The sequence below is a fragment of the Annulohypoxylon maeteangense genome (genome assembly GCF_022496945.1).
Source record: "Annulohypoxylon maeteangense strain CBS 123835 unplaced genomic scaffold GGS22scaffold_25, whole genome shotgun sequence".
Lineage (NCBI taxonomy): Eukaryota > Fungi > Ascomycota > Sordariomycetes > Xylariales > Hypoxylaceae > Annulohypoxylon > Annulohypoxylon maeteangense.
The window spans coordinates 131,398-153,217 of NW_025953272.1; the positions used below are offsets into that span (position 1 = coordinate 131,398).

A 21,820-nucleotide genomic window follows, 5' to 3' on the forward strand; every position below is an offset into this window, starting at 1 on the left:
ATTATAATTTAAATAATTTCGTTAATAATAAAGTTTACTTCGTTTTTCGAAATATATACATTAATTAAAATAAAGTTTATTTAAACTTTTATTTTTTTCGTAATTATTTTTTTAATAATATTTATAAAATTTTTAATAATAAAGTTTATAATATTAATAAATATTTTAAATATTATATATATTAATTATTTTTCGAATATTTTTATTATTATAACGTATAAAATGTTTTTTATTATAACTTTTTTTTTTTTTTTAAAAATAAATTTTTAATATTTAAGTTTATTATTTATATAATTTATTTTATATTTATAAGTTAAATATTTTTAATAATTTTTATTAAAAGTTTTAAAGTTTTTATTAAGGTTATTTTAATAACGTATAAAAGTAATTAAATTTTTAATTATTTTTTAAAAAATCGAATTAATATATAAATATTTAATTTTTAAATTAAAAAGGTTTTCGCGTTTTTTAAAATTATTAAAATTTTATTAAAAATTATTAAAAGCATTATTATTAAAATTTTTATAATTAATTTATAAAATATTTTAATATTTTATTTAATTATATTTACGTATAATATTAAATTAATTAAATAAAGTTTAAGTTTTATTATTTTTATTTTAATTTAAATATTTATAAATTTTAATAATATTATAAAGTTTTTTTTAAAATTTACGTAAATTAAAACGTTTAAATATTATTTTAAAATTTTTATATATTTATAAGCGATTTTTTAATAACCGGTTTAATTATTTTTTTTAAAAAAATATATAAAATTATTAAAAATAATTATAAACTTTATAATAACTTTTTTTTATATTTTAATTTTTTTTTTAATTTTAACGTATTATTTATTAATAATATTTTATAATAAAAATTTAATATTATTTATAACGGGTTTTTTTTTAATTATTATAATTAATTTTAAAAAAAATATAACGTTAAATAACTTAACTTTTTTACGTTAATATAAATTAATTATAAAAAATATATTAAATATTAATAATATTATATATTAAAAATTAATTACCACGATAAAACGTAACGATATAAAAAGTTCTAATATAAGTAAATAAAAATCATCGCTTACCCGCCTTTTTAATATTTTATTATTTTAGCGTTATTTTTAACGCGCGTTAATACTTATAATAATACATTCGTAAAACTACTAACAGTAACTTACGCACGGATGATAAATACAAGGAAAGGTCGCAAGCACAGTAGAAGCGCCACTAATCATCCATTTCTCATAGTACTACCCATTCTACTACCTGGTATCAACCTAAAAGTAAGGAGAGTAAACCAACCAATCGATAAATTTGGAACATACGAAAACCCGAATGCAAGTAAGTTCTGTCGAGACCGGAACCAGCTTACTAAATAAGGAAGAAAGCTTGTTTAATGTCACAGATAAATGGCCATGGTACAAGAATGTAAAGGACCACGACAGCCTCATCGGGATAGTCCCAGCTCGGCAAGTCGAGTCTCGCCCGTTCCATTCGATCTTACATTCACACCCACAAAGATCACATTCCTACACATTCCTTCTTCTTTTCTTTTTTTTGGTTCTATTTTTTTGCAAGTGAAATGATTCAATTGTACAAATACGCCTACAGCTAAACCGTGTGCATAAGAACATACACGATACAACAATAATGAAGTGTATCGTACAACAGCTTATGGCAATGAACCCCTAAACACCAAATTTGACCTTAGTCTCTATTGATCGCGTCCATTTTTGTTCCAATGCCCCTTTGAAAATAAATCACTACCTGTTGTAGCTTTGCTCGTGCCCTGGTCCTGTTCCGAGTCGGCTTGAGGCCATGGAAAATGAGTTCGCCATCTCATGCTCTCAGACCGCCCATACCAACCTCGCCTACCTCCAGCTCTACCGTCGGTGTCTCCGCGCTGATGTTTACACTGGTGATACTCTCGCGTCGCCCACCAGTCATGCCCTCGATCCCAAGTCCAACTTCACCAACCTTCCTTAGGACGGCGAGCAAGGCCCCCCTCAGGTCGGCGCTAAGCTCTTTACCGAGCAGCTCGACGACTAGCGGGTAGAACGCGCGGATGTGTTCCCCAAATTCCTTTTCCGGCCACGTGGAGTACCCTTCCAACACGTCGACGACGACCGGTCGCCATGCCACGATGTTCCGCTGTTGCGACTCCTCTTCGAGCGCGAGGTAGCCTTTGATCACATCCTTGCAGAGGGGGACGAGAGCTTTCTCCACTTCGGGCCGGCTCTCTGCGCGCGAGGGAGACGTATCCGCAAACATACGGAACAAGATCTGGATGTAGGTCGCCGCCGAACCGCTCTCCTGCTTGAGAAGGTTGGGTGGCTGTTTCATGAAACCCTCTCGCCAGAGGCGCATACGGAGGTCCTTATCCTCGTTGAAACGTCTAGCAAAAAGGAATGACTTCTTGAGCAGCGCCATTAGACGTAGTAGCTCTCTAGACGGGATTTGTGTGTAGACCGTGTCGTTGGAGAAGAGCTCGTTGACGGTTTCTATCATTAGAAGTTGTAGGACGCAACGCGAGATGATGCGATTGAAGAAACGCCTCCGAGCTGCCGTTACTACTACGGGTTGCTGCTGAAGAGATGAAGCAGGTTTGTAATCCTCGAGGCGGGCGGAGGCGACACCGTTTGCCGGGCGTAGGGGATCTTCCATGATGGAGGTTTGAGCATTGGCACCCGAAGCAGCGTCGGTTCCGGAGGAAATGCTGCCCTTGTCAGTGCCATTAATCTTCAACGATTTTTCATCTGCGTGCGTGTCGCTTGTGGGGGTAAGAGGCACTTCGAATCCTAAACCATTGGGTGGCGGCGATAGAGCGGCTGGAGCGTTGATAGTAGCAGCCGAGAAAAGCTGGTAAGCTGTCGTCCTTTCAAACAACTCACAGAATGCCCCAACAACTTGGGACCAGTGGCCATCGGTAAACTTGGTCACATTCTGTAGGATTAGCTGCTGTAGACAGTTGCTACCTATCCTTGCGATTGTGTCATTCTCCTGACATATACAGAGCGCGAGCAGCTCGAGGAAACGATCTAACATGTACTCGAGTGCATCGAAGTAATGGGTAAAAAGTATGATCATGTTACGAAGCGCTTGTATCATGGTGGTTGATAGCCAAACAGATAGTTCCTCGTGGTTTAGGGCGTTTGACATCTCTGGCCTAGATCGTAGAACCATGAAAATGGGATAAAGCTGTTGTCTCCACAATATGTCCCAAAAATCTGAGGGGAAATCACCGCCATAGCGAAGTAAGGCCTCGAAGAAATAATTCAATGCGTTGGACCGAACCTCTAAATCTTCTCCAGTCATTAATACGTCGTGGAATGCAAACAGAATCGGAAACCAGAAACCCTCTTCGATCGAAGTGCCAGTTTGTTGTCTGGACAGAGTATCTGGCGATTTCAAGGCAGTGCCATCCGGAGCAGGCGTAGAATTGGACTTCTGAGATAATGGGCACTCCGGAGTTTTGAGCATCTTCGGTATTATGGATTTCAGCGTCTCCATTGCTTGAAGACTCTTCTTTTGAAACTTGATATTCTTCGAGAATTCGGTAAGGCAGACGATCAAGTCTGTAAAAGCTCCTTGGGAAATTACAACACCAAACCGTGTTTTATAGACAAGGGTGACATTCTCATACGCCAAGTTTACGATCGTCTCGTTGGGATCCCGCGCGGCAACAGTGAAGACGCCGAACATCGTCCTCCAACCAGACCGAATATTCTCGCCGCGGGCTTGGATCATTTGGATCAGGCATCGCAAAGCCATATCTTTGACGGTCAAGTTACTTGAGTTGGCGATGACATGCTCAAAAGGCTTCAGGAAATCCTTCTGAAATTTGAAACCGGGAAGTTCCTCGAGTTCCATGAAGCGCATCGACAACTGTCTTAGCGAATCGAGCGCGAAATACACGATTGCCGTATTGTTGTGGCATCCCACCTTGTTGAAATGCTCGCCGAGCACAGCCCAGATACTACTCCACTCGAAACGGACACGGGTCATATTGTAATAACTGATCTCAACGATCTTCTGCAAGCTGTACGTTCGTGGGGAGTCGTTGGAACCAGACACTTTAATCTCGTCCCAGCTCACCTCCGTCAAGGCCTTAGCAAAATGCACGATAGCCTCGCCATTGAGGTTGGCTGTATTGCTAAATATCCTATCCACGCTCTTGATGACTTCGTCGGATCTACTCTCAAGGGCAATTTCCATGGAGAAACCTCTTGAACCTGGATTCGACCGATTCCTTCGTCGCGTTGACGCGGTTGACTTGCGTGACTCGCTAGTATTTGTCCTCTCCGGCGGGATGAAGCGAGCTTTGGAAACGTCAGGAATAGCCCCTTCATCAACGCCGCCAGTAATCAATTGCAATCGGTCCAATTGACTTATACACATGAGGATATCCTTCCAAGACTCTTTCAAGTAATTGCCTTCTGTTTGACCTAGCTCCAAGATAACTCGTAGGGCCTCGACGTTCTTGGAGAGGATCTGTTGAGGGTTGTTTAGATTGGTGGTGTTTTTCAGGGCGGACATGAATGCTTCTCGCGGCGTGGATAGGTCGAAGAGGCATGCGATTTTTATAGCTTGCTTCATTCCTTCTAGACAAAGTTTGTTTACTTCAAGGTTTTGAGCCTTTTGCATCTGACTTGAAAATGCAGAGAAGAACGACATCCACGTCACATCAAACATGGGACCGACATGTTTGAACGACGTCGCCGGGATGAATTTGATACCGGCTTTCGCGGCGTTTTTCCTTTGATTCTTAAACAAGTTCTTGAAAAGCTGCTCTGAGCGAAGAGATATTTCTTCCGATTGTTGCGCGTAAGCCTCTCGTTGGAGATCTCTTCCGACATTTGATAGAGCCTGGCCAAGACCGGCAGCAAAACCCGATGATTGTGCAGGCATATTGCCCGCAGCAGCCGCAGCCTCCCTCTCACTCTTGAGAACAATCTCGTTGCCGGCAATTTCATCGTAGATACCGATGAGGTACTCATCCGGCAAATCAGCGTTGTCGTTGATACCCCTATTATTCTTGATGAAGTCTTCCTTGGTCATACGCCTAGCGATCTTACTGCTATGAAGGTCCGTGTTCAGTAAAATCACCGAGTATGCGAGAACATAAGCCGTGTCGGCATTGGCAAATGCATTCGGATTGCCCATTACATAGCGGTTGGCAAATTTCAGCATGAATCGATCGATTTTTTGAGCTTCTCCGGGGAGACGGAAAGACTGGAGAAATTGTCGCAAGGCATCGACGAAACGCCTCTTGGTGAATTCCATAGTATCGACGAAGGCATGCATGATTTCGATGTTCCTTGCTTCGCCTTCGCCTAGATATTCGCCAATCTGAGCCTTGTCGAGTCGATCATCCGAGATTAAAAACTTGGCTATATCCTCAGGACTATCACTTGGAATGAACCCTTCCTGGAGTAAAAGTCTGATTCCCTTTTTCGGCTTAAAATTGAACTGGCGGATGGCATTGGCTAAAGCTGTCTTTCGAGCCTTCTCCTTTTCTAATTGGTCGGGATCGTCATCAACGATGGGCGTGGATGGGAGAGGAGTCTCGAGACGTGAAGTACTATCGGCAGCTGAAGGATCGATAGACTCGCGAATGTCATCTACAGAGGCGCGTGTATCATTATCATGCGAAGCGCCATTGACATCCGGGCGTCCAACAACAGACCAATTGACAAGCGATCGCAATGCCTCGATGAGCGAATCCAACGCCGTCCTCTTGATCACGTACTCTCGGGGTATCTCGGGTTCCGGTTCACTAGGGGGGGTAATATCCCTCACGTTCAGTGGCGGCGGCAACATGCCTTTTAGTTGCCAATCCGAGCTATTATGTGGCGTTGAGTTTGAGTTTTTTTCCTCGTATAGCTGCTCCTGGGCTGCGGTGACCGGCACAGGGTTGATCGCGAGCCTTGACAAATCTTCTATGATAGTCTGAAAAATGTTATCGACGTGAGAATCACAGTCATAGTTGAGATATGTCTCCACGAGTCCTCGAGGATCACCACAAAACCTAGTCAGAATATTGATGAAGTAAAGTTTCTGGGAAGGCGGCGCCGTCCGCCTAGCCAGAAGTGCCAAGTAAATTTCGTTGAGGAAGACCTCGATCTCTTTCTATAACCATGGTGTTAGCAAGATAAAAGCTCTCCAGAAGATACTTTTTGCCTTACCTTGAATAGTGCTCGCATAAATTTAGACATCAACCAAAATATCTCACAACACACTTCGAACACTTTATCAACAGAGCTAGCTCCGTTTCTAGTAATGCTGAGGCAGAGATAGAACTTGATAGCTTGGAGGAAACTCGTTGACTCGTTACTTTTCGTGTTAGTAATAGTACATAGAGGCGAAGTAAAAACGAGCATGTGGTTGTTCAAAAGAGTACGGATAAGATGTAATGAGATGAGCTTAGAGCGCATATGTTGACCTCGGTAGTCGTATAATTGATCGGGTGGAAGGACTTTAGTTGAGAGATTACAGAATGACCGGAAGACGAGGTAAGCATCCCGAATGTAAACTTCGTCTTCGGCATCGAGAGACTCGGCAGTTTCTTCTGCGTCAGGGGTATCGCTTTGTGTCTGCTCGGAAACCCTCCTTGTCGTCTTCTTAGGTGGCTTGAGCTGAGTGACCATGGTCGGACCATCGCCCAGATTCGAATCGTCGAAACTCTTTCGGTTCTCAAGATCCTTCAAGGTCAACTTCCCCCCTACTTCAGCCGTCGACTCGGAACGCGCGATCTCGGGAAGATTAGAGGAAGATGAATCGTCGGTGCTCTCTTCGTCTTCGGCAGCACCATTATTTCCGTTAACAACCGATTCTGTCTGGTCGAACGTAACATTACTAGAGCTATGCTTGAGCTTTCCTAAATTCACCCGCGCTTCCTTCATGTGAAGCCTCGTCTTAACACGCTCAAACACCATGCCCACCATCTGCGTCAAGGTCCCCTGAGCGGCCTGCTGGTTCTCGGCGCTTCTGGAGAGGAGGAATACATTATAAACTTGGCGCACTGCCTTCAACAGCCCAGCTCCATGGACAACGATCTTATCATTTAACACCGCAGCCAAAAGCGCCTGAACGATATGACGCTGCACATCAATAGCAGTCGTCTCTCCTTGGAAACAATCGCATATTGTGTCGATGGCACGATCTATCATAGAAGCTTGTTCTGCGTCATCTTCTTGGATAGTGCTTGTAATGATAGAGAAGTAGGATGAGGATATAAGCTTTTGTATGCAGTCGAGAGCAGTATTAATCAACTGACTGCTTCCGGTCTTAGTTGCTAGTTGCAGAGGCGCAAAGACAACTTGGGGATCGGGCAGTTCAGATCCCCCTTCTTTGATGGCCGTGATGGCCTTCTCGGTAAGTTCGGCGAGCTGTTTATTCCTCTGCGCTTCTTTAGAGGCCGCGATGGCCTCAAGAGAGGACACCAGAAAGACTAAGGAGCTCATTGTTCGCCGAGCTTAAGGAGAAGAGGTAGGTGCCATTCGGGGAGGATCCGTTTTTCGTAGACGGGAATTCGGTTGAAGTTCAAGTTGGACGAGTTCGCGACACGGGTCGTAGTGTAGGCGTAGCTAGGGATTAATTCGGTATATTCTGGAATGCGTAGTTTGTCCTGTCTGTCCTTTTTAGGGAATCGTATTCGTGAATGCGATATACAAATCTCGTCGCCTTGGCTGACTAGAATAGAGAGTTCAAACAGAGTTTCTTTATTGTCAGGGGAGATGAGAGCGCGTGTAAATTAAAATGTCTAAGGTCGCAACTTTTTTTTCTGGAAGTTTGGACTGGCCAAGCTGTCAATGTTCAATATTCCCTGAAAAAGGATTCGCTCCACACTGTCCACTGTAGATTTAATTGATGGCAAGGCCTATTTCCATTGTTACAGGTCCGACAGGGGGTCCTTGGAAAGTCTACCTAGTACAATACCTGGGTACCTAACCGGGCCATCATAACGGATAAATCATCGCCGGTCCCACTTGTCCGTTGTCAAGAGCCACACTGTTACCACTCCGGGGCTGTTACCAGTTGTCTGCCTGATCCATACCAGCCACAACTGCCGTAGCTGCCAGACTTACCAACAGCCACAGCTTGATTACGCTAATCTTACATTTTATTTTATTTCCAGCTTCAAACGCCTTGGAAGCTGACGAGAGCTCTTACTCAACCTTTTTTTAATCCTTTAGTGTACATCATACCTGTAAATCTAGTTATGACTTGATCCTTCTGGTGCATATCAAATTTCTATTGAAACCAATTCGAAACGACAAAAATACATAGAAGAAGTTTATAAACGAAAATGACTGATGTAGCTTATAGAGGTATTCCGATGTACGACATGTTCTTCTCACAATATCTTGACCCAGACGCTTGGTAACAATGCTCTTTTAGGAAGCGAGGAATGATCATGATGTACTGGTGAATGAGACACATCGAGCTCAGCTGCTAGCTAAATCGGATATTGAGCCAATCAAAGATCAATCGCACAACGGAAATCATTGGGGAGACCCATATTCCTACGGATTCCGATAAAGGCTGTACATATTAAGTGAAGATCTTTGAAGTTATACGGCCTACTATGTACATAGTATAGGGAAGTTACATTTACATGCGTACCTGCTGCATCAAATATCAAATATGATTACCCAGTAGTTACCTATGTACGTCATTATTGTCTTCGAATTTACCACCTAGCAAATTAATACTTACTAGGTAGTACGCGAAAAACCATATTGTAAAGTTGCAAATCATAGCTGTCAATTATCGGAGTTGTGTACTCCGATGATAGGTACAGATGTCAAATAATAGTGGGTTTTGAATTTTGGGGATACTACAATAGCGGTTCGGAGCTTCTCTCAACGTCCCTAGAAGTTTTGGGGCAAGGCTACGGCAGGCGCACCGTATGAAAGCGTAGTACCTCCGTAGTTTGGTGAGGAAGTGAGAAAGTGAGAAAGTACTATCGAACCCCCCGGTCACGAAAATAACCCGCCACCAATCAACACTAGACTCCGTTAACTTCTCTTAATCTTTTTTTCCTTTCCTCACTTTCATCGTGTCGCGCCGTCGTCAAACTCCCAATATTCCCTTACCTCTCAAAACTCAATTGGACTCGGTCAATTAATTCCAGGTGCTGGCAACTTGTCTGCTCTGTGGTATTCTGACCTGTCCGTTCCTTTTCTCTAACTCGACTTGTCCAATTAGCCCGGCGGACCTCTTTTTATAGCTTCTCATTTTTTTTTCTTATCCGGGGCGGAGAGCTATTTTCCACCACCACCACCACCATCACAACAACAAAATGTTCGGCGCAGTCTTAAGAAGGCAAGGCCTTCTCCGAACAACATCCCTCAGATCCGGCTTCTTCCCCCTCGCCAGGTACTATGCCTCCTTCCCGCCGCACACAGTCGTCAAGATGCCTGCGCTGTCGCCCACAATGACAGCCGGTAATATTGGCGCTTGGCAGAAGAAGGTCGGAGACACTATCGCCCCCGGTGAGGTCTTAGTCGAGATCGAGACGGACAAGGCCCAAATGGACTTCGAGTTTCAAGAGGAGGGTGTTATTGCCAAGATTCTAAAAGATGCAGGCGAAAAGGACGTTCCTGTTGGAAACGTGCGTGACTTTTTTTTTTTTTCCCTTGTGGCGCTTCCCCATCTCGTACTCCGTAATGCTGACAATATGTATATATAGCCGATTGCCGTCCTAGTCGAAGAAGGTACCGACGTATCCGCCTTCGGTTCCTTCAGCTTGGCCGATGCGGGAGGTGATGCTGCATCGGCTTCCTCCAAAGAGAAGAAGGCCGACACCCCATCCGATTCCGCACCCGCTCCGGCCCCGACACCAGCACCAGAACCGGAGCAATACTCTTCCGAAGGAAGGCTTCAGACGGCCCTTGACCGAGAACCTAACATTACCCCGGCCGCGAAGCGATTGGCTAAAGAGAAGGGTATTGTCATTTCCAATCTCAGTGGTTCCGGTCCCGGCGGCAGGATTACTGAAGACGACGTCAAGAAGGCGTCTGCGACCACCGGCCCTTCTGCGTCCGTTACCTCTTTCGAAGATACCCCTCTATCCAACATGCGCAAGACCATCGCTAGACGCCTTCAAGAATCAGTCCGGGAGAACCCTCACTTCTTCGTCACCAGCCAACTTTCCGTTACTAAGCTCCTAAAACTCCGACAAGCTCTCAACAGCTCCTCCGAGGGCAAGTACAAGCTATCAGTTAACGACTTCCTCATCAAGGCCATTGCCGTAGCTTCCAAGAAGGTCCCCGCGGCCAATTCGTCGTGGGCCGGTGACTCGATCCGCCAATATAACAACGTCGATGTCTCCGTCGCCGTCGCTACCCCCAATGGTCTGATTACTCCTATTGTTACTGGTGTTGAGGGTCGTGGCTTGGAGTCCATCTCGTCTAAGGTCAAGGAGCTCGCCAAGAAGGCCCGAGAGAACAAGCTCAAGCCTGAAGAATTCCAAGGTGGCACCATCTCGATTTCTAACATGGGCATGAATGCTGCTGTCGACAACTTCACAGCCGTTATCAACCCCCCGCAAGCTGCTATCCTCGCCGTGGGTACGACGAAGAAGGTCGCCGTCCCCGGTGGTGAGGACGGCACCGGTGTTGAATGGGACGACCAGATTACCGTTACGGCAAGCTTCGACCACAAGGTAGTCGACGGAGCCGTCGGTGCCGAATGGATCAAGGAGTTCAAGAAGGTCGTGGAGAACCCTCTGGAGCTGCTTCTATAAATGAGTCAAAAATTTACGTACCTAGGGGCGTCGGGGCATGATTGGTCTATAGACGGGATGAAATCCATGTAGAATTATGCCACACGAATTTGTACTAATAAATTCCTGCAAAAAGTGAATTTCCGGCGGCGAGCCGGATTCCGTATTGGCTTATATGGTTTATGCGAAGGATGATGTGTACGTAGGATCTGATCATATACGCAGATGGATAATTGAAGCTTACCTCAATGTTGATTGAGTCCTTTCTATATGGCTCACTCTACTCTACTGGTATTAGATATGGATGTATTTCGTCGAATCTCTGCCTGACCTAGTAATTAGGTAGGTACGCACTGGAGTATTTATAAGATGTCTAACTAGGCACCTATTCATTAGACACTAGGTAGGTAAATATGAGGTCAAGGGTCAAGTTATTTTAACTCTTCATATCATGCCCGTTTCGGCCCAGGAATTAATCTGACTCTTCTCTTACAGACTGGCCGCCATCATCCTCACTTTCACTCCCTTCATCCATGTTATTCTTGCTATCCATATCTGTCATGTGTTGCTGAGAATGAATATCTTCATGTTGAGGCAGCTGATTCCTCAATCCAGCCAAGACGGAGTTCAGCCCTGATCTCAACTGTGGCGTCCGCGCCTGTCCTGCTTGCAGCTCTAGCTCCTGGATTTTACCCCGAAGTTCCTTGATCTTTTCATCTTCCACATCGCTTTCTTCATCGCTTAAGTTATCCTCATTCCCGTCCTCGTCCTTGTCATCATACTCATCCAGGAGATCCTCACCAAAAGCCGTCGCAAAAGCCCGAGCCATACCTGCGTCCTTAATAGCAAAGACAATATGCTCGATTCCTTCCCATGACTCTACAATCTTTCCCTTCGAGCTCTTCCTTGTCTGTCCCCGATTCTCCCTATCCCTATCCCTATCCCTATCCCTATCCCTATCCCCTTTCCCCTCCTTTGTCCCAGCCCCACCAAGTAGAACCTTCTTCCACGCTCTCGCAATCTCGCCCACGGGGTTCCCATACGCGCCACATCCCCAGGCACCTAGTACAACTCTTTTCACGCCTTTAGAAACGAACATCCGCATAACGCCACGCATTTTCCTAACGGCGAGCTCTCGATCTTGTGTGCTAGCGTAACTAGCCCATCCCGATTCCGCATCGACTTCGACCTCCGGGAGTCTGAGCATAGCCGCGGTTACAATATCGACGAACCAACGTTCGCGCTTTGGGAGGAGCTCAAAATCTTCGTCGCCTCCTCCTCCTCCATCCCCATCTATTTCGTTTTCTTTCCTCCCCTTACCCTTCCCCCTATCTCCCCCATGAAGTCCGACACCAGCATCAACCTTCCGAAACACAAGCACATCCGGTGTAAACACGCCCCCTAGCTCGGGAAGCCTGTAAAACCCGTCTCGCAGCGAAGGCAGCAGCGTCGTCCTCGCGCACAACGAAGCCTCTTCCTGGCCCGCCGCGCCGTTGAGGAATCCACCGCCGGCCGCGAGCGGGGACGCCATGTTTAATACACCCACGCGGGCCGTCAAGTTCGTAAGGTCACGCCGCTGTTCTTGGGATTCTGGGGAAGAAGATATGAGGAGAAGTGAGAATGCCGTCGACAGCGTGTCTGCGATGCGTAGCGAGATGAGAGGGCCCTTTCTACCTTCACTTCCCACATTACTCCCATTACCCCCATTGTCGCCTTCATCCCTGTCGCGCCCATTACCCCATTTACCCCCTTTCGCATGCTCCGGTACACGCGCACAGGGCGGCGGATCGACAATCAGCTCCGAAGCTTCGACCCCGCGCCTAGCCCGCGGATGCGCAGCCAGCACCGCCGGTATCACTTTATTAGCGGTTGCCTTAGCTCGTTTCGCACGGGCATCGCGGCGGAAGCTTGCGGGTGGTTTGCCGACGGAAGGTTCGGTGCGTCCCATCGCGTTCGCTTTATTTGATTGTGTACCTAGGTAGGTACTACTAGGTAGGTATGTTATGTTGCTTCTAATATTTTAGAAATGTGCGGGATTAAAATTCTATAACTAAATTTGATTACTACGAGTTCGGTAGACGATGGTCACGCATCCGACTTTTTCGGGCCATCCGGGTGTTTACTTCCAATCCGTAAAACCGTTTACTATCACGAACTTGAATACAATTATCATATCATAATCCCACGTTAATACCTATATATGATCGTATTTTTAATTCATCTCATTTCATTTTATTTCATTTCATATTTCTAGCAACATCACCTCCATCTAATACACAAGGCGATACGGGTATCTAAAATTCTAAATGATGCGATTCATATATGCATGAGTATATCCTCCTCCCCTTACAACAAATACCGGAATCCCTTCTGCATCCGCAACGCCTCATCGGGGCTATCCATGTGCTCCATCTCGGCCGTGTGCGACGCCGCATCAGGTTGCGATTCCCAAGAACGCTCACCCTCCTCAAGCTTGTTGTTGAGATCCGCTAGGATGGCGCGGAAGGCGTAACATCCAATGATGGTCACTCCGAACATGGCCGTCACGATGCCGTAGCTCTTGCGATATCCATTTTCTTTCAGGTTCCACACGTAACTACCCGCAACGTTGCCCAATTGAGAGAACGCGTTGATGAGTGCGATTGCGACAGCTCGTTTTGCTGGGGGTCGAGGGAATGACGAACTGATCCAAGAATAGAAAACGATGAAGCCGGCGTAGGAGCTGGCTTGGAGGAATAGTGCGACGTATCGAGCAGCTACATTCAGCGTGGACATGCTGATGACGAAACCAACCATTCCACCAATGATGGGACCAGTGATGTGCCAGAACTATCAATAAAGTTAGTTTCACATTCAGAATAGCGTATTCTACTTTTAAAGATAAGGTAATTGTTTTTTTTTTTTAAAAAAAAAAGCCCCCAAGAAAGAACACATACCTTCTCCTGGGTTCTGTCAGCGTGCCAAGCGTTTATGAGTGAAACGATACACGAAAAGGCCCAAGGAGGTGAGCTCATAAGGAGTGTTCCGACGTAGTCGAACCCGAGAGTACCGGTAAGGGTTGGCTGTGAAGCATGGTTAGCTTGAGGATCATATAGATGTTCCTTGGGGGTTCTTACGAAGAAGGCGTTGAACGATAGACCGACAACATAAGCCGTGAAGGTAAGCATCATCAAGTAAATCTTAATATCCTTAACAGCCATAATTAGACCGTCAAAAACACCCTGGTTCTCTGCGTCAATGTCGGCTTCGCCAACGTCCTCGATCATACGCAACTGTGCTACCTGACGCTCTTCCTCCGTGAAACCACGCGAATTGTGTGGTAGATCCGGAAGTACGAAAGCTGCGACGATGGCAATAAACATGGTAATGGCGCCCTCGATCCAGAATAGCCATCTCCAAGCAGCATGGCCCAAAACCCCTTGCATATTTGATAAAACACCAGCACCAACTAGCGCCGAAAACGCATTGGAGATGATGTTACCGCAGAACAAGATGGCATTTCTCGTCGTCAGCTCCCTTCGCGTGTACCACTTGGATTGGATGAGAAGTGCTCCCGGAAGGAAAGCGGCTTCGACGAAACCCAAGAAGAATCGTACCAGAACCATGCCAGTAAAATTATTGGTGTTTCCGGTAAGCGTAGAAATGAGGCCCCAGAGTAACATGGCGCAAGAGAGGTAGAGCGACGGTCTTTGAATCCGGTTGGTGAGCATGTTCGATGGGACCTGCATCAAAATGTATCCGACATATAAAATACTCAGACAGGTCGAGTATTGAGTCTAGCAGTTGGTTAGCGTCAGAGACTGGTGATCATTGGGTATAAACAGTTCCAGGGGATAGTGCATCATCAAATTCATCAAAGGGGAGCTAAGCGTACATCGTCGAGATTTAAGTCTATCATATTCTATTAGTATATTTAAAGCTAAGGCTAAGGCTATGAGAAGGGTATAAGAAGGTTATGCTTACCTGATTGGAGTCCCTTGAGTCTCGCAGCCGCAATGTTGTTGCGGTCAAGATAATTGAGGATATAAATGAGGACAAAAAGAGAACATCGCGCATCGAGTTTACGCTTTAATGACTTCTCTACTCGTGCGCGGTGAGCAGGATCCATCGAGCTGGCAGGAAGCGTTGCGCTTGTAGTTTCTGGTGCCGTTACATGTTCCAAAGCTTCTATATTCTGCTTGACTGTAGGCCCTTGAGTAGGGCCGGCCCGTGTTATCTCGTCGGCCATGATGGGCGATTCCTCGTTAAGACAATTATTTCCTTTAGACTTAGAATCCTGTATGAGAATATGGCGAAAGGGAAGCCCGAATAGAGAGAGACTACCGGCCCAAACAGTTGATGCAGCTCGGGAGGAAATTAAAAAGACGACTAGATGAGAGAATAACGTCGGGTGATGTCAAAGATTTTATCTGACCAGCTCGTAGGAAGTTCGTCCCGGTATTCGGGTGTCCTAGCCGTAAAGGCCATGTGAGTGGCAGAAGCTTAACTAGAGGTTAGAGTTATTGCAGGGGATGGGCTGGTTTGCCACTGTTTCAATCTCCGTTAATCCATTTGGACACCCCGTAATGCGGGGCAAAAGGTTGGTGGAAGGATTCACGATAATATTGGGGAGACGAGGCTCTTCTTCGGTGTCTTGGCGCTTGGGGTATGGGGGGACCGGGGTGATTGAGGAGAAATGGATAAGCTACAGGCCACACGTAGTATGTAGGTATGTAAGCCACAGATATTATGGAAGATATAATAGATTAAACTATTGGTGATTTAAGTAAGGACGCCGGAAGAAGACAAAAAGACAAGAAGACAAGAATATGAGAAACTAGGTAGGTAGGCACATAGACACATAGACACATACCTAGTACCACCCACCTCAAACTATTATTACCAAATTAAATCATGAATACCTTAGGTACCTAAGGAATTCAAGCTCGCAAGGAGCTTAGGTCCGATCCTGGTCAATTCGCTACCGGTTCAACCGACGATAGAGATATATGACGAAGGGCATCACGATGGAATGTTATAAAAAACCGAACCCCGATCTAACTGCCACATTTTTTTAGCCATGGGCCAACCAGAGACTTGGGACTTCGGACCATGAGCCCGGGGATGGTCGTGGGAAATGGATTATCCCCACAAAGTTCTGTCTTGGCTTCGTGGGTTTCCAAGATTTGGGGAACTCGTTTTATTCTCATCTCGTACGAATAGTATGTAAATACTACTATGCATCGACGGCATTCGTATTGTTCGCCTCCTTAGCTCGCGTCCTTTAGAGGCTACGCTATCAGGGGGTCTCTCCAATTGTGACTCCAAATACTTTGGGGATGAGAGAGGGGAAAGAAAAGTGCTACACGAGATGATTTAATTGTCTGTAGTTATGCTGAATAAGTGAAACTTCCTATTTTCAGTAATTTGAAATATTAGCTTTCTGGACGCCCGCATGCGTATATGTATTATATGATATCCTCAAAGGCGGAATCACCCATATCTAGCGTACTGTAAAGCCAGCTGAGTTTGCGAGTGCACGATTGACAACGATGCCGTCTAGAAATACCGAAAATGGGTCACCGAGAGCGGGTCCTGAAAATTCAAAATTGGTTTGCTGGGTCAGTGGTCCCTCCCTTTCTCCAATCTCGCCTCGCTTGTCTCGCCTAGAAAACGTGGAGAAGAGGCTAGATAGTATATCGTCTCAAACCAAGGCTATTGATCAGGTTTTGACAAATTATATGTATACCTGGTAGGTAGTGTGAGCGCATGGTTAATGATATATGTTGTAAAAGTTGAGGTGAAATTTAGATGAAGTTAATTGTCGCCAATTCTTTATTATTAAATTCAACCCTCACCCCCACCCCACTTCACTCCAACCCCACCTTAGCACAGAGAAAAGAAGTGGGGGGAAATACATCGACATTGGTACTTCATAGCTCCTCGTTATTCATCACGTGGTGGAATCACGAGCTCGTTGGTCCTTCCTTACAATTTACTCAGTTGATGAGTTAAGATTAAATGTAGAATGTGCGTGCTTGAATCTCACTCACGTAGAACATACCGAGTTATCATAAAGTAATTCAAATGAAATGGGGAAGTTGAGGTGCCTGTAGATTCTTAGATACCTACTAAGTATCTACGTCGTACTTTAGTTGCAAACTGGCATAGGACTAATAAAAGACTACGGAGAAGTGAGTAACACATGATTAATCTACTACCCCTTTCAACAATATCTCCTTATAAAGTATCATCTCTAATACTCGATGCTATGAGTTTCATCGCCTATGTTAAGTCCTATATATTCTCAACACTCAAATGAATTTAAATAATATACGGCTCTTGAATAGGTAGGTAATCATATGGCTATATTGCATATCTAACACGTTTAACATGTATATATATGTATCGAACGCATATACCGATATAAAGCGGCGCTGGTTAGTTAAATGGCATTAATATAATTATCTATCTTCGCGACAAGAACATAGCATTAAGTCGTCACCAACAATATGTAATTTGAATGCCATGTTAGTAGTTTAATTACGGTCCTGTTGGTACTAATCGACCCTTGCTTTGTTGCTTTCTTTATCAAGTTTTGACAGGTATGATTTACTCAACTATGACAATTCTGAAATTGAAAAAATATAAATCGAACTCGAAGTTTGATAGAGCGTATGAAGCCAAATCCTATAACCGAGAAGCTATTTTGACGCATATTAAAAGAGCTAGTGGCGAGTTGAAATATCTCAGCAAAAACCATCTTAGATATCCCCTTTTCCAAAAAGGGGGGAGTAAGAAAACATATCTAGATTATCGGGTTAAGATTAGTCAAAAAAAAAAAAAAACTGCAGCATTTCCTTCGCTACAACTAGGTACCTACTTATTTATTTATAAGACTTATATGGAATTCATATGATGAATTGAATAGCGAGGATGATTCACCATCTACAAGGTAATCACTTAAGTATAGATCTTGCGATGCCTTCTCTAGGTAAGCTAAATGTGTTTAGGCGTTTCTATAGCTTTCATGAGGGGTCCCTTTGATGTACAGGTTTCTTTGTCCTAGTCCCTTTAACTAGAATATCTATGCGTCGTATTGATAGGTATATTAAGAAGCGACGTCGACTGCCGGACAAGATATGCGGAGAAGACGGGGGAACTGCATCGGCAATACTACTGGGTACAAATACGTGATACTGACGGTGGGAAGCTGCATCTCGACTACGATGTAACCTTCTCCGATTGTCTGAGTGTCAGGCCTACATGGTAGGTAACTTTATATCATCCTATCTTTTATTCTAGTCTCTGTTCTTTTTGTTCCATCCGAGCCAACTCCCGGTTCTTCCCCGCCCGCGCTACTACAGATCTAGGTACTTATATATCTGACAACCGAGCTGTTCCACGCGGACGTAATCGTACTACCTTTGCTCTTACCTAGATATCTACCTAACCTCTACGTCAGTCTCTCTATCGTCACACTTTCTCTATAGCTTCATCTACCGACAATGCCTCACAAGGAAGAAGAATTCTCCGAATTTACTCCAGACCTCTATCCGCCGTTTCCGGAGGACGTGCCCACGGTTGAGCTACAAACCATCACCTTATCGAAGCTACTGGAAGGCGATTCGGCAGAGCAGAACCGCGTCTATGAGGCCTGCGTTGGCCGCGGATTCTTCTATCTTGCGCTCAATGGTTGTGCAAAAGGCGAGACTATTTTGCGAGGGGCGGATCAGATTGCTTTAACCGGGGAACGCGTCTTCAAGTTACCGCTAGAGGAGAAGATGCAATATAAGATGGTCAAGACGCTGTTTGGGTATAAGTTTGCTGGATCGACCGTAACCGACAAGTCGGGAACCCCTGATACGGCCGAGTTCTTCAATGTGGGCAAAAACGACAGTATGTAAAATCGTACCTCTCCCATCTCATCTCTTATTTCTTTTTAACTAGCTTGTTCGGGAGCGGGAATTTTGGTATCGGACTGGCTGGGGACTTGTTGCTGAAGTAAGATATTAATTCTTTTATAGTGATAGTACCTGATGACCGCATGACACGACCATGGCCTTCAGCCATCTTAGACGCGAAGCCACTTTTCGATGCCTATATCAATAGTGCGCACTCTGTTGGGATGACAATTCTGGCTATCATCGCCGATAAATTGGGGGTCGATGTATCCGAATTCACGAAACGTCACAGAATCGAAGAGCCCTCTGGTGATCATGTTCGAATTACTAGGGGCCCACCACGCGAGACAGAAGAGATGCCTGAAATCCAAACCCCATCGCACACTGATTTTGGGACGTAAGTGAACCCTTGATGCTCACCCGCATTGTTTTCGTTCACACTGAGGAACATCATCTTATTTTTTTGTAGGATCACTATCCTCATGAACTGGCTTGGCGGGCTCCAGGTCTGGTCTGAATCCTCGCGAAAGGCTGAGTTGGGCGCGCTTGAGCCTGATGTGCCAGGCCAATGGCTCTGGGTTAAGCCAAAGAATGGTTGTGCTATTATTAATCTAGGCGATGCGGCCGTTAGGTTTACCAACGGCGTGGTCTGTTCCGGCCGTCACCGTGTGATACCATCTCCGGGTGCACAAGGCCGATGGCCACGGTACAGTATCGTCTATTTCGTCCGTCCCGAGGACCAATGTCTTATGAAGAGCCTTGAAGGCAAGGGAATTCCTGAAGGTCGAGACGATGATGAAAGCCTTACGGCTACGGAATGGATATATAGGAAGTCTGTGGCGCTGGGAAACCGGTTTGATAACTGAGGAATATGATAAATAAGAGCGAATCAGAATTTTTGTCTTAATTCTTCGTCGTATAGCCTCGATTATATGTTGTTATATATAGATATATGTGTAGCATGAGTAACGGTCGCGAATGTTTGAGATGTGGTTGACAGAGGTGAATTGGAGTTGAAGAATCGAGTGGAGTTTGTGAGAGCCATTTCACGTAGCTGTAAAATGTTGCTTATCACATCATTCTAACTTTTGATCTATTTCCATTTTTGAGGTCGTAATAAATTTACCTTCAGGCTAGGTACGACTTATAAAGGTGATTTCTGTGTTAGTCGTGCCTATCGTTATGAGAGGAAGTTTGTGACGAAAACGGTGGTGTGCTTAGTCATGACCACTGTGAAAAGTCGGGTGCCGCCGTCATATCAGTACCAGAGGCTACCCCTAACACAGATTCGATGCTAGTAAAATCAAAAAGGACATTTTGCATCTGTAACCGTATATTAGCTTGTTATCGCCGAGATTATGGGGGATACTAACCGAGTTATCGTATTCCCAGTCTTCTTCCATCGCCATCATGGTATCAAAGTTAAACTGGGCTTCACTGTCATTAGTATTAGCAGCCTCGTCTACTTCCATCTCTGCCCGCTGCTTCAGCACGTTGAAACTTTCACGTATGGCTTCGGTACCAGCTTTGATGACAACATCCGTAAGGTCCGGCCCCTTTAGACCGCTCATCAACGCCTCGACTTGTGCTACTAAGGCTGCGGTGAACATGTATCCCTTGATATTTGTTTCTCCGATCTTTACGCGACCAAAAATCCAGGATGCTGAGTCGCGTAGGATATTGAACAGATCTATTCGGGGCGTTGGGGGCCCGAGTCCGTCATCTTCTTGCAGCTGACTCTTTAGCTCGAGACCAATTGACATGGACACCTGGGAGAGAATACAACGGAAGACACCGCCTGCACAAGTAGTCATTCGCGCCAAGTCGTCTGCATTGGTTGATATTGTTTCTGGCCCGTTTGGAGGACATGGAAAAGGTCGAGGGTTCAGGGCAGCGGCCGGGAAAACAGTTAACCACATCTTGACCGACATCTCTATGACTGTCTTCCTCGAAAAGGCATAAGCTGGCTCAACCATAGATGGATTAAAGTAAGGAAGATGTAAGGCCATAAAGTATCGGCGGACGAGAATATCTATAAAGCGCCTCTGGAACGCTGTCGGCTGTCGATCGCTAGACGCGAGTTTTTGAAGATATTGGGAGAGCGACTTATACGCGGTACTTAGTTGTCCATGGAGTCGAAGGGCGTCTTCGTACGTATGCTGCGAATCAAATTCATTGAGCGATCGCGCAACTTCTAGCCGTGCCGGAAAGGTGATACGGAGGGCTAAAGCTGCAGAGGTGTCCGTGAATTGTTCTAAAGGGCTAGCAATAGCTGGCGCATTGTCGTCGGTTAATTGGTCATCGTTGATATTGGTCGGCGCACACGTATCATAGTCCTGGAAATGGATTAGGGGCGGACCGCCGGAGTCCATACTTGTCTGTAGAGCAAGTTCTAGAATGGTGTTCCATAGTCGACGCCGCATCTCTGAACGAATAGTATTCATCCTGGGGAGTTTCTTTGGATCCCTGTGGAGGCCCATATACATCGCCGTGCGCATTACATCTCCGACTGGGATCCAGACCAAATCATGGCCGACGGAGGCAGCCTGCTGTGCGAAACAGAGGAGCAGCATGACCTGTAGACCGGAGAGGGTTAATCTCGTCTTTGGAATTGGGGACATAAGCCAGAATTGTGCTTCGTAGACCCATTGAATAGCCGATTTTCGCAAAGAGAATTGCTCGTCATACACTGTACAACCGATTGCCATAACGAGCTGTAGTTGAATTACGAAGGAGAGGTCAACCGAATCTGGCGAGGACCAGAACACCTCGTACTCTTTTCTAAATGAGGGGACATGTAATATTCGATAGACAGATTCCACAGTTCGAAGATACCCATCCACGAGTTTATCGGCGACCTCTCGGCACGGTACATTTGTACCAAATTTGAATTTTAATAGATCAGGCACTCGTTGTGCCTTGATGGTGCGAGCTAGCGTCTTGCTTTTGTTTACAAGTGCTATTGCTTCGGATTTCTTCTCTCGACAAAGTCTATCGAATAGTTCTAGGATGGGTTTGAACTAATGAGATGTAAGCGGTTTTTCTATATAAGTCTATTATGATGTAGCGACGGCGGGGAGGGAGAAAAAAAGAAGGAAAAAAAAAAGGGGGGGGGGGGGGGGGAAGAGAGCAACGTACGCCACCAAAATGGTTAAACCAGTGACTTTGACCCAATTACCTTGTCTTTGTAATTAAACTTTTGT

At 45.1% G+C, this 21,820-nt stretch overlaps 6 protein-coding genes across 6 annotated transcripts in view; 2 read left to right on the forward strand and 4 right to left on the reverse strand.

Annotated features, from left to right (window-relative positions):
- Window positions 1-1,557: 1,557 nt before the first annotated feature.
- On the reverse strand, window positions 1,558-7,893 carry GGS22DRAFT_174668 (Sec7-domain-containing protein). The gene is made up of 2 exons (XM_047963131.1): window positions 6,191-7,893; window positions 1,558-6,134 (listed from the first exon to the last, which is right to left on the reverse strand). The coding sequence occupies exons 1-2, from the start codon at window positions 7,466-7,468 to the stop codon at window positions 1,845-1,847; spliced, it is 5,568 nt and encodes a 1,855-aa protein (XP_047814383.1). The 5' UTR covers window positions 7,469-7,893; the 3' UTR covers window positions 1,558-1,844.
- A 1,033-nt stretch (window positions 7,894-8,926) lies between these two features.
- GGS22DRAFT_82823 (Dihydrolipoyllysine-residue acetyltransferase) lies at window positions 8,927-11,145 on the forward strand. The gene is made up of 2 exons (XM_047968212.1): window positions 8,927-9,621; window positions 9,700-11,145. The coding sequence occupies exons 1-2, from the start codon at window positions 9,310-9,312 to the stop codon at window positions 10,753-10,755; spliced, it is 1,368 nt and encodes a 455-aa protein (XP_047814384.1). The 5' UTR covers window positions 8,927-9,309; the 3' UTR covers window positions 10,756-11,145.
- A 1-nt stretch (window position 11,146) lies between these two features.
- Window positions 11,147-12,769, reverse strand: GGS22DRAFT_82824 (uncharacterized protein). Its single transcript, XM_047968213.1, has one exon. It carries the CDS (start codon window positions 12,680-12,682, stop codon window positions 11,207-11,209), a length of 1,476 nt encoding a protein of 491 aa, XP_047814385.1. The 5' UTR covers window positions 12,683-12,769; the 3' UTR covers window positions 11,147-11,206.
- A 311-nt stretch (window positions 12,770-13,080) lies between these two features.
- Window positions 13,081-14,962, reverse strand: GGS22DRAFT_193131 (MFS general substrate transporter; the record flags this gene model as incomplete). The annotated part of the gene is made up of 5 exons (XM_047965348.1): window positions 13,081-13,563; window positions 13,671-13,796; window positions 13,851-14,510; window positions 14,609-14,625; window positions 14,698-14,962. The coding sequence occupies 5 exons, from the start codon at window positions 14,960-14,962 to the stop codon at window positions 13,081-13,083; spliced, it is 1,551 nt and encodes a 516-aa protein (XP_047814386.1).
- Window positions 14,963-17,959: 2,997 nt separating this feature from the next.
- Window positions 17,960-19,779, forward strand: GGS22DRAFT_174679 (putative oxidoreductase). The gene is made up of 3 exons (XM_047963132.1): window positions 17,960-18,612; window positions 18,741-19,014; window positions 19,087-19,779. The coding sequence occupies exons 1-3, from the start codon at window positions 18,222-18,224 to the stop codon at window positions 19,481-19,483; spliced, it is 1,062 nt and encodes a 353-aa protein (XP_047814387.1). The 5' UTR covers window positions 17,960-18,221; the 3' UTR covers window positions 19,484-19,779.
- Window positions 19,780-19,838: 59 nt separating this feature from the next.
- The window catches only part of GGS22DRAFT_193133 (uncharacterized protein), a gene marked incomplete at both ends in the record, with an annotated part of 2,675 nt that continues 693 nt past the window's right edge, over window positions 19,839-21,820 (reverse strand). The window contains 2 exons of the mRNA XM_047965349.1: window positions 19,839-19,940; window positions 19,991-21,637. Coding sequence (XP_047814388.1) covers window positions 19,839-19,940; window positions 19,991-21,637 — 1,749 coding nt within the window. The remainder of the gene's footprint in view (window positions 19,941-19,990; window positions 21,638-21,820) is intronic.